At 52.6% G+C, this 16,399-nt stretch overlaps 1 protein-coding gene across 1 annotated transcript; it reads left to right on the forward strand.

Annotated features, from left to right (window-relative positions):
* The first annotated feature begins 81 nt into the window (after positions 1-81).
* LOC112985578 (carbohydrate sulfotransferase 4-like) lies at positions 82-14,482 on the forward strand. Its single transcript, XM_026104283.2, has 4 exons — positions 82-88; positions 583-1,180; positions 4,092-4,154; positions 12,407-14,482. Exons 1-4 carry the CDS (start codon positions 82-84, stop codon positions 13,734-13,736), a joined length of 1,998 nt encoding a protein of 665 aa, XP_025960068.2. The 3' UTR covers positions 13,737-14,482.
* The last annotated feature ends 1,917 nt before the right edge of the window (positions 14,483-16,399 follow it).

Consider the following 16,399-nt stretch of genomic DNA (forward strand, 5'->3'; position numbering starts at 1 on the left):
TATGTAGGTTGAAGGCATCTACAGTAGCTGATAGGGCATGTTCTAGCATTTAGTGCAGGCAGGCTTTTCCTGGGTTTCCGGATGGGGTGTGAGGCTGCACTTTAAGAGGCATTCCTGGCGGTTTGGCCCCTGGGAACAGGATGCAGACAAAGGACACACCCAGGTGCTTTTTTCTGCAGTTGATTTATGTTGTTTTTACGGGCTTAACCCACAGAAGGAAGACCACTCTAAAGCATGGACTCTAAAATGTTTACCGTAGCCTGCAGAAAGCAAGCCTGTTTAGTCTAGGTTATAACTTGGCAAATTTAAAAGACTTCCCCCCCCCCCCCACCAAAAAAAAAAAAGGCAGGTGAAGTTTTGTCAGCTGCCTCAGAACAGCTTCTTGCACGTGCATGTACCCGTTGGGCCTTCCAGAAGGGGGGAGGAGGCGGGTCCCCTTCACCCCTCCAGCAGAGCAGGCAGAGCTGAGGTCCTCTCAGCCAGGAAGAAGAAAAAGCCCTTTGCGACACTTCTGTTAAAACTACAGGGCCAATAAAGAAATAAGGAAATGATGACCTGGAAGCTGTTTTCTATAGACATAAGGGCAGTGTTTGTATAGTCAGGGGAGAATAAAACCTGGTGAAAATGACAGTTTTGTCAATGAGCTGGTCAGATGTTTGGGAAGCATTCCCCGAAACGCCGAGCGTAGCACCCTGAACGCCGGGGGCCGTCGCTGGTGCCTGCGCAGCCCTGGCCACCGCAGCAGCAGGCCCCAGCGCCCCTTGGGCTGCCGGCGGGGCCATGGCAGCCGCCCGCCCGCGCCGGCACTGCCGTCCACAGGAAAGGAAGGAGCTTCGAGGCCGTGGGGAGTGAAGGGGAAGCACGTCCCAGCCCACAAGCGTTGCCAGGCCTGCCAGTGCTGCGGCTGCGTCCCGGTGAGGGAGCGATCCGAGCCCCGACCCTCCTCCCCCCGCCACCCGGCCGCCCCGAGTTCCTCGCCCCGCCAAGCTGCGGCCGCTGTGGCTCCACGAGGTCCACCCCGAGCCCAGCCCTGGCCGCGGGGCCGTCCCGCGCGCTGGAGCTCGGTGAGGCGGCAGCGTAGCAGAGGAGCAGCACCGGGCAGCAGAGCCCCGCGAAGCTCGCAGGCCTGCGAGGGCCGGCACACCGCCTCGTCCAGGCGGGCTTGGCGCGGTCGGGCCAGGTGAGTTGTCCTGCTCCGGTGCCGTTACCGGTGAGGGCCGGAGGAAGGAAACACTCTGCGTGGCAAAGGCAGGGGCAGGTTTCCGCGAGGAGGTGAAGTGGCCAGAGCTGTGGCTGGACGGCGGCTGTCAGAGGCGGCAGGCGTGGGCTGCGGCAGTGCCTTCCCAGGGCGGCGGGGAGGGACGCTGCAACGGGGCTGCCAGGGAGCAGCGGGAAGCCTCGGCAAGGGCTGAGTCTTGCCACCGACAGGACAGCCGTGCAAGACGCCTCAGCAGGGCCGCTGCCACCCTGTAACTGGGAGGCACCTAAGATCCGGCCAGCTGAGCTTCGCAGCTGGTCAGAACAAGGCTGGGGTTGTATCTGCCATCGGGGCCTCCAGCCTGGGATCCCGGCACTGGGGAGGCCACACGAGGGGACAGAAGTCCTGGATCTCCCACAGCCGGGCTGTCTGGCACAGACTCTGGCATGTTGCTGGAAGCCTGGCCCTGTGCTGGTCCTTTGCTTTGCCATGCGTTGTCTTTCATTGGCTTATTTGACTTGGTCAGTGCCTCTTCTAGCCTTGCCAGGGCAAGCAGGAGCTGTCAGTAAGTCTCAACGACTTATTTCCTGGGTGCCTGGCAGAAGGGGCTGGTGCTCGCCCCGGGCCGTCTGCGCTCTGCTGTGCTAAGGGACGACGGGACGCGTGCCTGGGCTCTGCCTGTCGCCGCTGTCCCTCTCAGCTCCGGGCTAGCTGTTCACGCTGAGCTTCGGTGCACGTCCTCGTACCAGGTTTGGGATTGTCTACCTGTGTAAAGAAGGCAGAAAGCTGAGCAGTGAAACAAAATCAATAGCTGAATACACGTTTCTTTTTTTACTACTTTTCTCTTTTCTGTAATGTGTTGGTAAAGTATTATGGGATCTCATTCTTACAGCCTTATTTACATAAACTTGCATAATACTTCTTCTTTCTCTTCTGTGCTCCCATTTTCCCATTCCCCCACCACTTCAAATATTCAAGTGCTATAGTGCAGTGAAGCTAATAAATGAGCATGGCCATTGAATTATTTTGTAAAACATGGGAACGTGGTCCAGGAAGGTCCTTCCCAGGTTACTGATCCGTGTCTCCTGCTATTGAACAGGCAGCCTTCGAGTGTGCAGGAACAATTTCATATAATTATTGCGGTAAACAGCACTAAATCTTTTCTCAGGCATTTCTAGAGCAGAGCTGTCTTATTTGCCCAGCCATGGTAGGATGCCTTTTTATGTCATTCCATAAGAAAATGAAAAATTAGATAGACAAAAATAAAATTAAGGGATAAAAGAGCACCAGTGAGTAGAAGGCTCAGTAGTGAGGAAAAAGTAGTAACGTTAATTCAACTAATGGAGAATAGGTGGCATTGAAGACCTAACAGTCCAGGTAGGAAATGGAATAATGTCAGACAGATAAGGCCAAGGTGTTTTAAAGCAAGCAATCAGCAATAAAAAAGGAAGTACGGCTCCTGGTACTGGTTGTAAAGTGGGTGAGAGTTATAGATCACCATGGCTTGTCAATAATGAATAGAGTGCAGGTACTGAAGGACATGCATTGGTCAGGAAGGGTAGAAACACAAGTAAAAGTCACAAGTGACAAGCAAGTGTAAAACTGACAAGTAAGTAACGACGGGGATGAAGCACAATCGCTTGTCTCAGAATCTTTTCCTAGAGGAATTACAAGCAGGCGTAATGGAAGGGGTCTTATTGACCGCTGCATGATTGCATTCACAGATCTCCTTGGTATTAGAATGAAAATTCAGTGAGGGACTGTGTGATTATGGAAGAGTTTTCAGCTTCTCAGATAGAGACTGGAAAACAAACGTTACTAACAATGTTAAGAATCAATTGTTCCTGATATGATGGGGAGATTTATTCACAGGATTAGTCACTGAGCTAATAAGTGACACTACTTTAGACATTGTTTTGGCGAGCAGTCATCATCTTGTAGAAGAGAGTCATGGAAAATAACCCCCAGTCATGTGAGCCTACTGATTCAGTTTAAATTATGGCGAGAGAAACAAAAATCATGTGAACTGAGGGGCACAAATCCTAGCATGTGCATAAGGCTTAAGACTTTCCTAAACAGTACGTTATCTTCATGTTCAACTCTGTAGTCTGGAAACAAAGCTAATGGCTGGTTGCACTCAGCTGTGCTAATTTCATGATACTTGCCAGTGGCTCGTGATCCAGTTTGATGTCTTCCCTGTACCCAGTTCGCTGCATCCTTGGTAGCACCATGCATTGGTGCTTTTTTCTTGCTTTATAGCTGCAGAGCTAGGGCAGAATGAGGTTCACATCAGCCCATTTCTTCAGCCTGGTGAGGTGCTTTGAGGAGCCCTAGAGCCTGTCGGGCTCCCCTACCCCCAGTTTGGTATCATCTGCAAAATTGTTGAGAGTACACTGTGTCCCATCAACCATGTCATTAATGAAGATATTAAACAGTATGTCCACAAAACTCTTCCCTTTAATTTGGAAAGTTGTAGCATCTCCAGAGTGCTGTATAAATGTTTCTGTAACACAGGTGTTAATTTCCACTTCTGCTGCTTGATTTTGTGAAAAAGATTGTATTTCATCTTACTGCCACTTCTTTTTGTGAGGGACACTCAGGAAATGCACATTTTCATTTGTTCTGATATTCTGGGCTCCAGTATTTCATTTGTTTCTTTTCTCCTTTCCCACAGTGAAAGTGGAAAAATTTTAGTTCCATTTTCTGAAGACGTATATTTTAGCTCATTGCTATGTATAAACTCAGATTTTGTTTCCATACACGTAAAGGTTTTCACATGGATATCGATACCTAGTTTATTTATAACATGCACTTTGAACATTTGCACAGTTTCTAGCCATTGGCTTTGCTTATTTGTTAATCACGCTCTCTTCTTCGTTGTTGGTCTTTCCAGTTTGCCTGCTCCGTCATGTTTCGTAGATCATGTGCTGAATGACGACGGAAAAGTTCCTTGCTTGTAAGTAATTTGGCTCTTTTGTGAAAGAACTATTTACAGAGATACTGCAATTGCAAGCAGGGGTTTACTCATCTGATTGCGGGAGGAGCGCGGGTATTGTTTACAAGGCTTTAACAGCAAGCTGTAAATAAGTTACTTGTTCCCTAAATTGTTTGGCCTTTTGGGTGATTGATCTAGCTACATAGGAGCAAAGTCTAAAGTTCAGATTTAGCTCTGGGACTAAACTGTGCCAATTCAGACAAGCCTTTTTATATTACACTGCTTCTAACAGAAAATAGAACTTTACAGCTTATAATCAAACACAAGAGAAAGGCTGTAGCAATGTTCAAGTCCGGGAGCAAACCAGCCTGTGCCAGAGAACTGGTGCGTACCTGCCCATCGAAGAGGTTTTACATAGGACATCATATCAGTCGTTTGTCTCATGGTCTTTCCTTCCTCTGGAGGCTGAACTGCTCCAGGGCTAGTGTTCGTTATGATTCCAGTAAGAAAGGCACTCAGACTCCTGACGGCATTGCTTACAATACTATTTATTTGAGCTAAACCTAGATGGAAAAAGATAGTATAAATACTCTTATATCCTTTCAGTTGCTGGGAACCCCAAGTTGTGCCGCATCAGTGGACATACATACAGTTGACATCTCCTAAAGATACTGTAATTTGCAGGTTATAGCTTAAGCTTTATGGCTACTAGAAAGATTCTCTTCTACGAAGCAATTACTACAATTAATAAAGCAAGAGTAGTGACAAGTGAAACATATATTGAATGTGAGAACGGGTGTAGAATAGCAGTGGCTTTGCAGCTAAGACCACCGGAGACGTCCCGCCATCAGGCTCCACCTCTAACGCCGTGTCCCGTAAGACAAGGGTGGTGCAGATACCACCAAACAGTCCGGTTGCCTGTGCGATGTAGCAGACGAGGCGCACGGGGCATCCGGCACTCTTTGTTCGCTGGCACGTAGCACGCAGGGAGCCAAAGCAGTCCTGTGAGGCTCCACGCAGCACTTCTGTGTGAGACGGAACAAACGCGCTCTTTTAATGTAGAGCCCGGTGCTGGGAGGGGGGTCTTCTCTAGTACCATGGCTCTAATAGGGCCCCAGAGCCAGGCCTCTTGGGTTGCAGGCCAGGACCCCGGGGCCTGACAGGCCCAGTGGGGCTGCTGGAGGGCACGCGTGTCCACCCCGTCAGCCCCGCTCCTAAGGGTCCGAGCGGCTCCAGCGTGCCCCGGCAGCCGGCACCGCCCCGGTGCTGTGGCCTTGGAGGGGAGCGCAGCGCGGTGTCTGCGGGTCTCCCCGCGAGCGCCCCGAGGCTGGACACCGAAGGAGTATTTCAAGGTCGCTGCTGCTAAGGAATCGCGACTTAGGGTCTGGTGCGGCATTCTCGTGCTCTGCACCGGCGCTGTTAGTGGCGGACAGCTGTCTAGCTGCACGGCTGGAAAAGCCTCTCAAGAGAGTTCTTCCGCTCCCTGAATGCATTAATATTCGTTAGTTTATTCTTGGGGCAATGGGACGGATGTCCAGGAGTTAGGGTTACTCCACGTCCTCCTGTGCCCCTCCTCCTCTGCAGGGCACGGAGGGGGGGCGATTTGAGGAGTCCCGTCGTTAGTCATCAGCAGACTAAGTTTATCCTGCAGCCCAGGGGTATATGCAGCACAGCCCAGGCCCGTGGGTCAAGCTGTATGTGCAGCACAGCACAGCGCAGGCCTATGCCTACTCAGGCTGTTAGTGGATGACTAACTCCTCAGCATATGCCGGTCTTGGGTTAGGACCACCGCGGAAGCCACATGGGGCGAGTTCTGCTCCGGCTCAGGAGGAACCTGCTCCAACTGGAATTTAGCACAGACATTGCGCTTCTGCGCCTATGCATCCCGGTGCTTGCCTGACTGCTGTATTCCCTGCCTTCTTCGGGGCATAAGGGATGGGAAGTCTGGCTGCATGGGCAGTTCACAGGGCTCACTAGCCTCCGAGTGCCCAGAAAACACCTTTGACTGTGGAAGGAGGGTAGAAAGCAGAAATGCACTGTCAGCCATCGTGTGACGTGGAAGCAAGATGCGCAAGGCCAGGCGGCATAGGAGAACCTGGTGACAGGTAGGAACAGGCCTTCTGCCTAAAAAAAGGCAAAAGAAGTTACTAAACCCTGTGTCCACTGGTATGTCGGCAGTAGCAAGTGACCTGGGGCTCTGCGTCACCCGTGTTTAGCTCCCCTGAGTGCGATGTCCTCTCCCAGGAGGGTGGGAGTCATCTGGCCCGTGCCGAAGCAGCGTTTGAGGAAATGGGCAGGAGGCTGCAAGTGCTGCCACAGACACTGCGTGTTACTGTGGCTGCGTGCGAGGAGAGGTGCCGCATGCAGCTTCCAGCTTGGCTGTGATCTCGCGGCATTTCTGAAACCAAGCGTCAAGCCGCAGGCAGGCAGCTGCAGGGCCGTGCTCTGGGGCACCGCTTTGATGGTCAGGCCAGGGGGTTCCCGGGGGGGGGGGGGGGGATGGAGGCAGAGCACTGCTGGTACCCTGCCGCCTCGCTTTTCCCTGTGCCCTCTCCCTCCTGCAGTAACTGGCAGCGACTCAGTGCCTGAGGACAGAGAAGTGACTGACAGTGAACTCTCGAGCTTGGGCTAACTGCCACCTGCTTCCTTCATCCGTCACGTAAATCTTGCGAGTCAGACATGCAGGGAGAACCATGCCCATTGTTCGAGAGCCAGAGGATCCCTCCTCCACTTTCCGCAGGTCTCCGGGAAGGGAGTGGGTCAGAGCAGGGTGCCCTCCGCAGCCTCGTCTCCAAAGGCGAGAGCAATCTTCCGCTCCGCGCATTGCCCTGCTGCGAGGCTGCTCTCTGGACAGCCTGGCCAAGCTGTTAGCGCCTGGGATGTGTGCGGCTGAAAGAATCCTGCTGACCCCGCGCGTGGAGGACTGCACAGCAGTGTTCAGGGCTGTCGAGAAGCCTGAATGCTGGGGCCAAGGGACGAGGCTGTCCTGGGCACACTACACGCAGGCAGAACAGGGAAGACTGAGGCTCCAGGAAGAGCCCCACAGATGTGTCAGCACCACTGCAAACCCGGGGTGCCTGTAACACTTACTGAGGTACAGGCAGAGCCTTAGTAGAGGTGTCAGTGGATGACATAGGCATACATAGTTGAAATCCACATTGCACAGACCATTGTATGGGTCTCTGTGCAGGGCCCTACCTGGGCCACTGCCAGCTTCTCACCTTGTTTCTCAGCCCGGGGTTACCAGGGCTTGACCATCTGTGTGTGCAGCGCAGCAAGTGAAAGGAAGAGTGACCTGCCCCGTTCAGGCTCTCCCTCCTACTGGGAGGACCAACCGTGCCCAGATTTTTCCCTTCTGCTGTCTCCTACGCTCAACTAGTGCTCAGAGCAGCACAGCGGGATCCCTGGGGAGAGAGGACACCATCAAGAGAAGGTCAGCGCCTCGCAGCAGGTGTGGCAGGGAAGGCGAGACCTGGAACAGGAACGATCCCAAGCAGTTGTCTCTGCATGGTTGCAGGATGCCCCACATTTCTCTGGGGCCCAGCTTCTGCCCTGCTGGGCTGCTTTACTGGGCACAGTCTCACTGCAGCTCCAGCACGCGTGTGACCCGTTAACAAAGTCCGGCTGCCCCTTTCACGGCCACCGCTGGGAATCTGCTACGCCAGAGCACGGGGACAGGACAGCCGGTCCCCAGTTGGCCCACGAGCCTGGCACGATTTTCTTCCCCAGCTGCACCAAATATTTAGCTCAGTCATGGCACATACGGAAAGGAGTCAGCTAAGACTGTACGTGGATCTGCACCTGCTGACAGCAAGGCCAGCAGCCAGCCCTGATAGGGAAAAAGATGGGCAGCTATTCCCTACCTTGCCTTCCTGGTGGACAGCCCTGTCCTTCCTGCAGCGAGGGCTCCGGGCTGTCCCTGCCGCTGACAGACATCCCCATCCCTCTCTCAAGAGCAGGCTCTTTTTGGCCCGGCGATGGGACTTGACCTGACAGCTCCTCTCGGTCTCCCCCATGAATTTCCCGGCCCGTCTCACTCACTAGCAGCGCTGGGTCGTTCCTGCCCCAGTGGGAAACTGCCATGCCACCCTTCTGCTGCCGGTGCGGCAGGGTGGAGTTTTCTGGTTTAAGGCCGGTCAAAGGAGGCGGGCACTGCGCAGTGGTAAGTCTGAGCTAGGACATACTCACACACGTCCAGGGAGCAGGCGCAGGTGCAGGTAAGAGCTGGATGCATGCGTCTGTGAGAGCCTGGCATGAGGGCTGACTGTCCATACGTGACCGCGCAGCGCTTGCGTGCGTGCCTAGAGGTGCGCGTGCCGTGAACGCGTGAGCGTAGGAGGGCAGCGGAGATGACCCTTGCTTGAACCAGCTCTGGTGGTATTGCAGGAGGGCATGTTAAGGTGATGTTTTTCAACCATTTCTTGGTATTTGGTGTGGGTGCTCTGGTGCCTAGAGCTATGCCGCTCGTGCCCAGCAGCCTGGAGAGGGAGATAACGCTTGTAAAGCCCTTCAGACACGTTGATGTTAGTAAAGCGCTACATGATTTCCAGTGAGGGCAGAAGCTGTTGGGCTGGCACAGAGGACAGTTCTTGCTTCTCCAGACCTCGCTCCTGTCTTCTCAGTGCATCTTCTCCGCTTTTCCCACTGGCGGCAGCCACACCACGTGTGCTCTTCTGAACGAGCAGCCGCCACGGCTAATTCTGCAGCAGCTGCTGAGGTCAAACTGAAGACACGTATGATAAAACCGTGAGCAATCATCAGAGCCCTCAGCGACCAACGTCTAGGGCTTCGGTGGCACGAGATGCTCTTTGCCCCACCGGTGGCACTACCGCGGTGAGGGGTCTGCGCACGGCTGGAGAGCTCCCCAGACCCGTGCGGCAGAGCAGCGGGCCGCAGTCTGCGCAGCGCGCGGTGTTTTGGACTGCACTGTCACCCCCGCCCCACGCTCCAGACGTGCACGGTTCAACCACTCCGGGCAAACGCCGCCCCTGCTCAGTGTGCAGCTGGCGAGCACGGCTCCCTGGGGCTGCTTGCTGCTTTCTGCACTGCTCTTTCCTTGCCAGGATCAAGCTTTCCAATGCCCCTGCGTGTTTCCAGAAAAGTTTGAAATTCTGTTCATTTTTTGCAGACTCTCTGGCTGCTCAGGGCAGGCAGATCCCAGTTCTTTGCCCTTTCCTAACTGTGCTGTGGGAGGCCCGGGCATGGTGACTTTGGGTCTTTGTTTTTTTCAGTAGTTCCTGTTCTTCATCCTCAGCACCTGTGATTCTTCTTGTTCTTGCTTCTCTCCACCACCTGACAGTAACAACGCGCCTTTTTTGTTCTGCACTTGACATCGTCTCAGTCATTCTGGGCTGAGCTCTACTCTGCAGCTCTGCAAGGGCTTCGTATTTTACTTTTGCAGTGTGAAGTACGTTGAATCACTCGTGACTTCTGGATGTTTGCTGTAGGGGAAAAAGGGTAGTTAGACTTAAAAGCTTAGTTTAGGAACATCCCAACTGCCATGACTATGAGATCTAGTGGTGAAGAACAGGGTCATATTAATAGTGTTTCTTTCATATTAGGAAATGTCTGGTAGAACCGCTACCGCTCTTTGCTGTTCCTGTATTACATCGCACCAGGCACACAGAGCGCATTTCAGTCCTCCTCCCGCTTCCTTTGGGCGGACTGGTCAGGGCAAGAACTGTCACTGCTTCTTGTGCAAGAGCGAGGAAATTCCCTTTGAAGGTGCGATCTAACATGAAGGCCATTTCTCAGGCGCACATCGATAGCAGTCACAGGGATGGTCTGCATACTCTGTGAAATATCTAAGGCATCCAGCTGTCTCAGCTGGGTTTTATTCAAGATAGCTAACGTATAGTAGGTATCCCTGGGTGGTTCTTCCTGACCTGCAAGCCATAGCTGTTGATAAAAGCACATCTTTGCTTCACAGCAAAACTGAATCCATTCTCTTATACTCCTACCATCCACACAAAGGTTTGCAGAGAAATATTTATTTTTATGCCTTTAAACCTGCTTGGGCGTCTTAATGCTGGTGTTCATGTCTGCTCAAACAGAGTTTTCTCAATTACAAACTTCTGCATATAGTCCAGAAGCTCTGCTGGAAGCTGGAGTAAAAACATTAACAGCACCGGCTGGAATTGATACCATCAAAGTTCATTTGGTAGCCAGAACTTTTGGTACACGCTGCTATATTTATTTGAGAGGAAGAGGCTAATGTGTTATCTATTTCTACAATGTTCTTTGTTTGCGGCTGTTCCTAGGCTTGGTCCAAATGTCTGTCTGAAGCAGCTTCTTGTCAGAACTGAGCACTACAGGGCATTTGTTTGATCAAAAATTCATTTGGCTTCTTGTCCAGAAGACCAGAAGCATGTAGTCCCTCGTTAAATGCACAGCCCCATCCTTGCAAGACATTACTAAAATTAAAGGTATGTTGTGGTAGCACTTATTGGCCATAACTAGGCATACCTATTGTGCTACTTTTTGCTCTGGCTCTGAGAAATTACGACTGCTGCCCTACAAGCCCTGAGCTCGAACAGAAGGCACAGCAGGTATATGAGACAAACAAGCAAACGCATGCGTGTGTGCTGCAGCAAGAGAAGAACAAATGTTGGCAAGGTGAGTGCTGTTCCTAGTCGGTAAGCAGCAGCGACTGTATCTGGAAAGACGAACATCAGTGCGGCAGTAACCTAAGTCATGGGAGGAGACAGCCCTTTGCCTCCCCACTGCGATGCAAACAGCCTGGAAGGCTTTATGAATTGAGGCAGGGCGTGAGGAGGGGCTTGGGGAAGTTTTGACTTGGAACATTTTTCACACCATAACAGCTCTGGGGACACTGGTAGCACGTGGTGGGGAAGCAGCCTCTGCCTCGCGGCCGGCTGGGGCAGGCTTTATACCCGCTCCTCACCTCTGCTGCTTTGTGCGGGCGGCTGGGCTGGGTGGGCACGGTCGCCTGAGCTCAGCGCGAGCACGGCCTGCGCACGGCTGGTCTCCGTCGACCTGGTCTCCGTCCCTTCCTGCGTTAGCAGCGGGGCCCTCTCCAGCGCCGGAGGGACACAGGTGTTGGCAGGGGCTGCCGTGTCTGGGAGGACGTCCAGGTCACCCCGCAGCCCTGAGGGCCTCGGTGTCCCTGTCCCTCTGGGTTGTGGAGGCACCTGGAAAGACTGACTGAGACCAGCAAGGTTTTATTTGGCTCCTGTTGGGAAATGCGAAGCAGTTGCACCGGCCGGAGAGGCCTGTCCCCGCTGCAGCACGGCTTGCGTGGCAGCCTGGCACACGGCGACGGGGGACACACCGCACCGCGAGCCCATGGCTGCTTCGGGAGCAGGGCAGGCCCCCGGGAGAGGGGAGTGCTACGTGCAGTCACCTATACGCAGGGGTCAGGCCTGCCTGGGTGGGCTGCACAAGGCGGGAACAGCGGGCCGAGCACGCGCTCATGCACCTTTGGCGGTAAGTCCTTTCTGTCCCAGCTAGGTCCCACCCCGTCAGCGTGGTGCCTGCAGGCTCCGCGCCCGCCTGTGAGCTGTCCCCGGCAGCGCAATGGCCCTGGGCACTTTCCAGGGATGAAGTCGCCCGGGCACCCAGAGCAGGGGGTAGTGCCAGGAGCTCTGGGCGGGTCTCTGGGCTGGCCTGGCATATTGCGCTGTGCCTCTTCTCAGGAAAGACCCAGAGGACGAGGGGGGGTGGAGGGAATGGGTAGCAGGAGTTAGTCTTTAAGGAGGAGTTAGGCTAGGAAAGGGGCTAGGTGTGGGTGAGCCCGCCTACAGAGATGGATAAGGTAAAGCCTCATGGGCCTTTTTAGCAAAATTGTCTCTGATGCTATGATTGTGGAGTAGATATTGATATACTTGGGTTTATTACAGTGCCGAATGACTTCCTTTGATATGTGCAGTTTTGCCTGTGATGACAATAAATGTTTGCTGAGAGTCTATTAGTTACTGCAGATGTCATATTTAATAAATATGCAAAAGAAATGGAAGCTTACATTCTATATTTTACAGCATTCTGGCATAAAAGTAATTGTAAACATTGTTCACAGCCAGAAGTAATGACATGGAACCGTTTCATTCCCCAAAAAAGCTTTTTGTTCCATCTTTCCTCCATAACAACTGCCAGTAGCATGTCTGCAGGGACGGTGTACACTTTGCGTGTACTGACTCATTCCAATATGCTGCAGTAAGCAGCTCTTAAACTTTGATAAAGGCGAAGAGAAGTTTTTTGTGATCTCCTAAGAATACATTAGAATGGCTTACTAATAAACAGTGTTTTCATTACAGAAAAGCTGCAGCCCGGCAATATTTGTGTCCTTTCCAGAGACACCTCTTTCCCTGGCTGTCAGTGTCACTGCTGGCGTGGCCCTGGGCCTGCAGAGCGATCGGCAGGTTCCCCGGTTCACCACGTCCTGCCTTCTTCACGACCCTGCGAAGCGAAACTTCCTCTGTCTGTCTCTGCAGGTCCCTTGCCGCCGTGATGAAGTCTAAAGGGGTGCAAGTGCTCGTGATTCTTGTAGTTCTGTCCTTTGGCCTGGTCCACTTCCGCTTCCTACCCTGCAGCAACCATGCCCCCAGGGAAGAAAAGCCTCCTCCAGTCCACATCCTCATTCTGTCCTCCTGGAGGTCGGGATCCTCCTTCACCGGGCAGATCTTCAGCCAGCACCCCAGCGTCTTCTACCTGATGGAGCCTGCGTGGCACGTGTGGGTCACGATGTACCAGAGCAGTGCCAAAGCCTTGCACATGGCGGTGCGGGACTTAGTCAGGTCTGTCTTTCTGTGCGACATGTCTGTGTTTGATGCCTACATGTCTGGCCAGAAGAAAAAGTCTGACTTATTTCAGTGGGAGACAAGTCGGGCCTTGTGCTCCCCCCCTGCCTGCGACTCATTCAGCCGCAGCGACATCATAACTGCGGGCAATTGCAGGACGATCTGCGGCAAGTACCCGTTCAGCAAGGTGGAGGAAGCCTGCAAAACCTACAGGCACATCGCCATCAAGGAGGTCCGGATCTTCGACCTGAAGGTCCTCTACCCGCTGCTCACTGATCCCTCTCTGAACCTCAAAATCATTCACTTGGTGCGTGATCCTCGTGCCGTGTTCAGGTCCCGGGAGAATACAGTGGCTGACCTCACACGTGACAGCAACATCGTCGTGGGGGCCCAGAGGGCAAAGGGAGAAATGGGACCTTACAACACAATGCAGGAAATCTGTAAAAGCCACGTTGAGATTTACAAAGCGGGCAGCCAGGCCGTTCCCAGCTTCCTCAAGGACCGCTACCTGCTGGTGCGCTACGAAGACATTGTCAGAGACCCGCTAGCAAAGGCTGCTCAGATGTACAGGTTTGCAGAACTCCATTTCACCCCAGAGCTTCAGAAGTGGGTTCACAACATCACCCATGGGAAGGGGAAAGGAGCACAGGCCTTTGACATTGGGTCCAGAGATGCAGTGAGTGTATCCCAGGCCTGGAGGAAGACCCTTCCCTTCCAGAAAATAGAAAAAGTGCAAAATGTGTGCAAGGATGCAATGGACTTACTGGGCTACCGGCTAGTTCAGTCCGAAGAAGAGCAGAAAAATATGTCGCTGGATCTTTTGTTTGCCCAGAACTCCTCTGAGTGACAGACTCTGCAGGCAGAAAAGCTGCTCTCTGCGCCGGCTCTCTGAAGGCTGCAGTATGCAGAACTATTTGCTAAAGCAGAAGAGGACCGAGGTGCATGCCTACGTGTGTGTGAGTGTGCAAGTGTGGGCTGTGAAAGGACCGGTAACACAGGAGCAGTGCTGCGAGGTCCTGACTGCACCTGTGACAGCTGTCCCAGCAGAGCAGCATCATTCTCCAAGGCCAGGCAAGCGCGTTGTCTTGGAACGGCTCCCAGAGGCTCAGCAACAAGGCAGGCTGGGGTCCCTTTTCCAAATAAAGCCCAGGGTTTATGCAAGAGAGGAAGTAGGTGCAGGTGGGAGCAAATAAAACGCCCAGGGAGCAGGACCAGACAGCAGAGCCCAAATCCTTCACAAGCCGCAGCTAAATACCAGTGAAACCACACAGAGCAATTGCACTGCCAAAGAAGAGGGGATACAAGTGGAATCTGGACAAAGAGCACATTCCCCGGTCATGCTGCTACCGCCATTATGTGATGCCAGAAGAGGCACAAGGATGACCAGATACTGGTTTCTGGAAAGATTCCCCTTTTTCTCAATGGCTGAGTTTTCTAGCCCAGTTTTTCTTTTTCTCTGTTCCTGTGCATGAGCAGCCAGCATTAGTAGCAATGCTGGGAAAGATGTCTGTTCGCTTACTGTATAATGGAAAAATAGAATAAATCTGCTATAGCTGGTAATAAAAACACTGTTAGTTTGGGAATGGGAATCCATTTCTGGGACTATGTGAATTCATTTATTTTTCTGCTAAAACAATCATGCCTTCTAGCTTTCAAAACTAGTGATGGTTCCTGCCCCCCCCCCCCCCCCAGGGAATCTCACAGTCCACATCTGAGACTGAGAAAAATTTATGCTAAGCCTGAGAATTTAAAGACAGGGTAGGGACACAGATTCATTTGGTACAAATACTGGAACTGGAAAGATATGTTCATGGCATTGAGCTGAGGAAGCTCAAAGAAGAACAGAATAGAAGTTATTCTATTGAATTTATTTATTTTATTTAATAGATTATGCCATTCTCCATCATCCACAATGGGAATATGTGGTTTGAAAACAAAGGAATTATTTTTAATCTCTTCTTTCTGGTGCTCCATAAGATGAGGCGAAAAGCTTGTTATCAGACTTGGGAAATGAAAGGCCCACAAACATCTCCTTCCACACATACTCCTCCATGTGTAAACTGCAGAGCCCCTTCAAGACGCATCAGTTTAACACTGCATGCAGAATTACTCGCTCTGAACACCTTCTGGGAGGCTGCTTTGTGTGGCCTGTTTCTTTTCTTTTTTTTTTAACAGATGTTTTCAATGAAAGGTAGCAGTAATGCCCAATCAATCTTTATCTTATGAAGTTCTACCAGGGCAGTACTGTGGATTGAAATGGAGCTCGTGTGAAGCTTTTCAAAGGCAGGTCTGCCGTGAAGTTCGTAGGCGTACCACCACCACTGTTCCTCCTCAGCTCGGCCACTGCAAGGGATCCTGTGGGTTGGCTTCCCCTGCTGTAGTGCAGAACTGCCTGGTTTAGTTTCAGCTGCTGCTGAAGATGGGCTGAGCTGACATTGCAACCTAGTGTATCCAGGGAGCTCACAGAAATCCTTCTGCTGTTTCTGCTGTGGCGGCTTCAGTGACTCGTTGATGATCAGGGCTGTGCAGAGGAGGGACGTGGTGGAAAGCACGCTGACGCGGACGACCAGGAGAGGGGAGCAAACCTGACGCGGGAGGGTGGGAGGGAGAGCGTCGTTCGGAGAGCAGGTCCAAGAGCACAGCTGGCTGAAGGGCAAAGGCCGTGGAAAGCGTGAGGAGGCCGGAGAAGGAAGGTGCAGGTGCCGGGAGGTGGGAGCCGAACACAGCACAGCATGGGGTGGAGGCCCTGCTGCAGGCAGGCTGGCTGGCTCAGAGGAGCAGAAATGGGGTTTTGGAAAGTGGAGCTTTAGGGGAGAGAACGCACTTGCTGCCTCTGGCAAAGCCTGCTTGCAGTAACGCTGGGCACGGCAGACCCCAGAGGTGCTGGGCAGGGCCACAGTCCTTTGATGCATGTTGGGGAGGCGGCAGTTTACGTGCATCTCTCATGCCAGCACAGGAGTCCTGAAGCTGAATTCAGCAAGGCCCCATGCATCCCGTCTCCCCTTCGCAACCGGCCCCAGAGCCCATTTGCTGGTTGTCTGGAAGAGCCGGGAGGCTCTGCCCCAAGCGGCGTCGCGGGGCAGCTGCTGGGGCAAGGCTGTGCACCAGCCGGGGCCGGGGCCGGGGACGAGCAGCGGGTCGTCTCTGCTCGGTCCGGAACACTCTCAGCACGGTCCTTGCTCGTAAAGTACACTTTCCTTTAATTTACTTTGCTTGGCATTTTATTGGGTTTTTGTTTGGTTTCTGTATTATTCTGTAGTTTTCTAAAACAATTTGTTGTGTCAGCAGGTCTGAATGCGCCTCAGTTACCTTCATTTTTTTTCTGTAAGTTTTCTCTGCAGTCTGTTTTTTTACAATTGACCATCCAGTTGCAATGAAGGTGGGAGGAGAGTCCCCAGCTTGGTTAAATGATTTTATGAAAGCATGAAGTAGAACGATTCGTGTCTAAAATGTCACTAATATGCAACATCCCAAACTGACCCATCCCCCAGTTCCTTTAACCACCTTGCA

This window comes from Dromaius novaehollandiae, chromosome 13 (genome assembly GCF_036370855.1).
Source record: "Dromaius novaehollandiae isolate bDroNov1 chromosome 13, bDroNov1.hap1, whole genome shotgun sequence".
NCBI classification, from domain to species: domain Eukaryota; kingdom Metazoa; phylum Chordata; class Aves; order Casuariiformes; family Dromaiidae; genus Dromaius; species Dromaius novaehollandiae.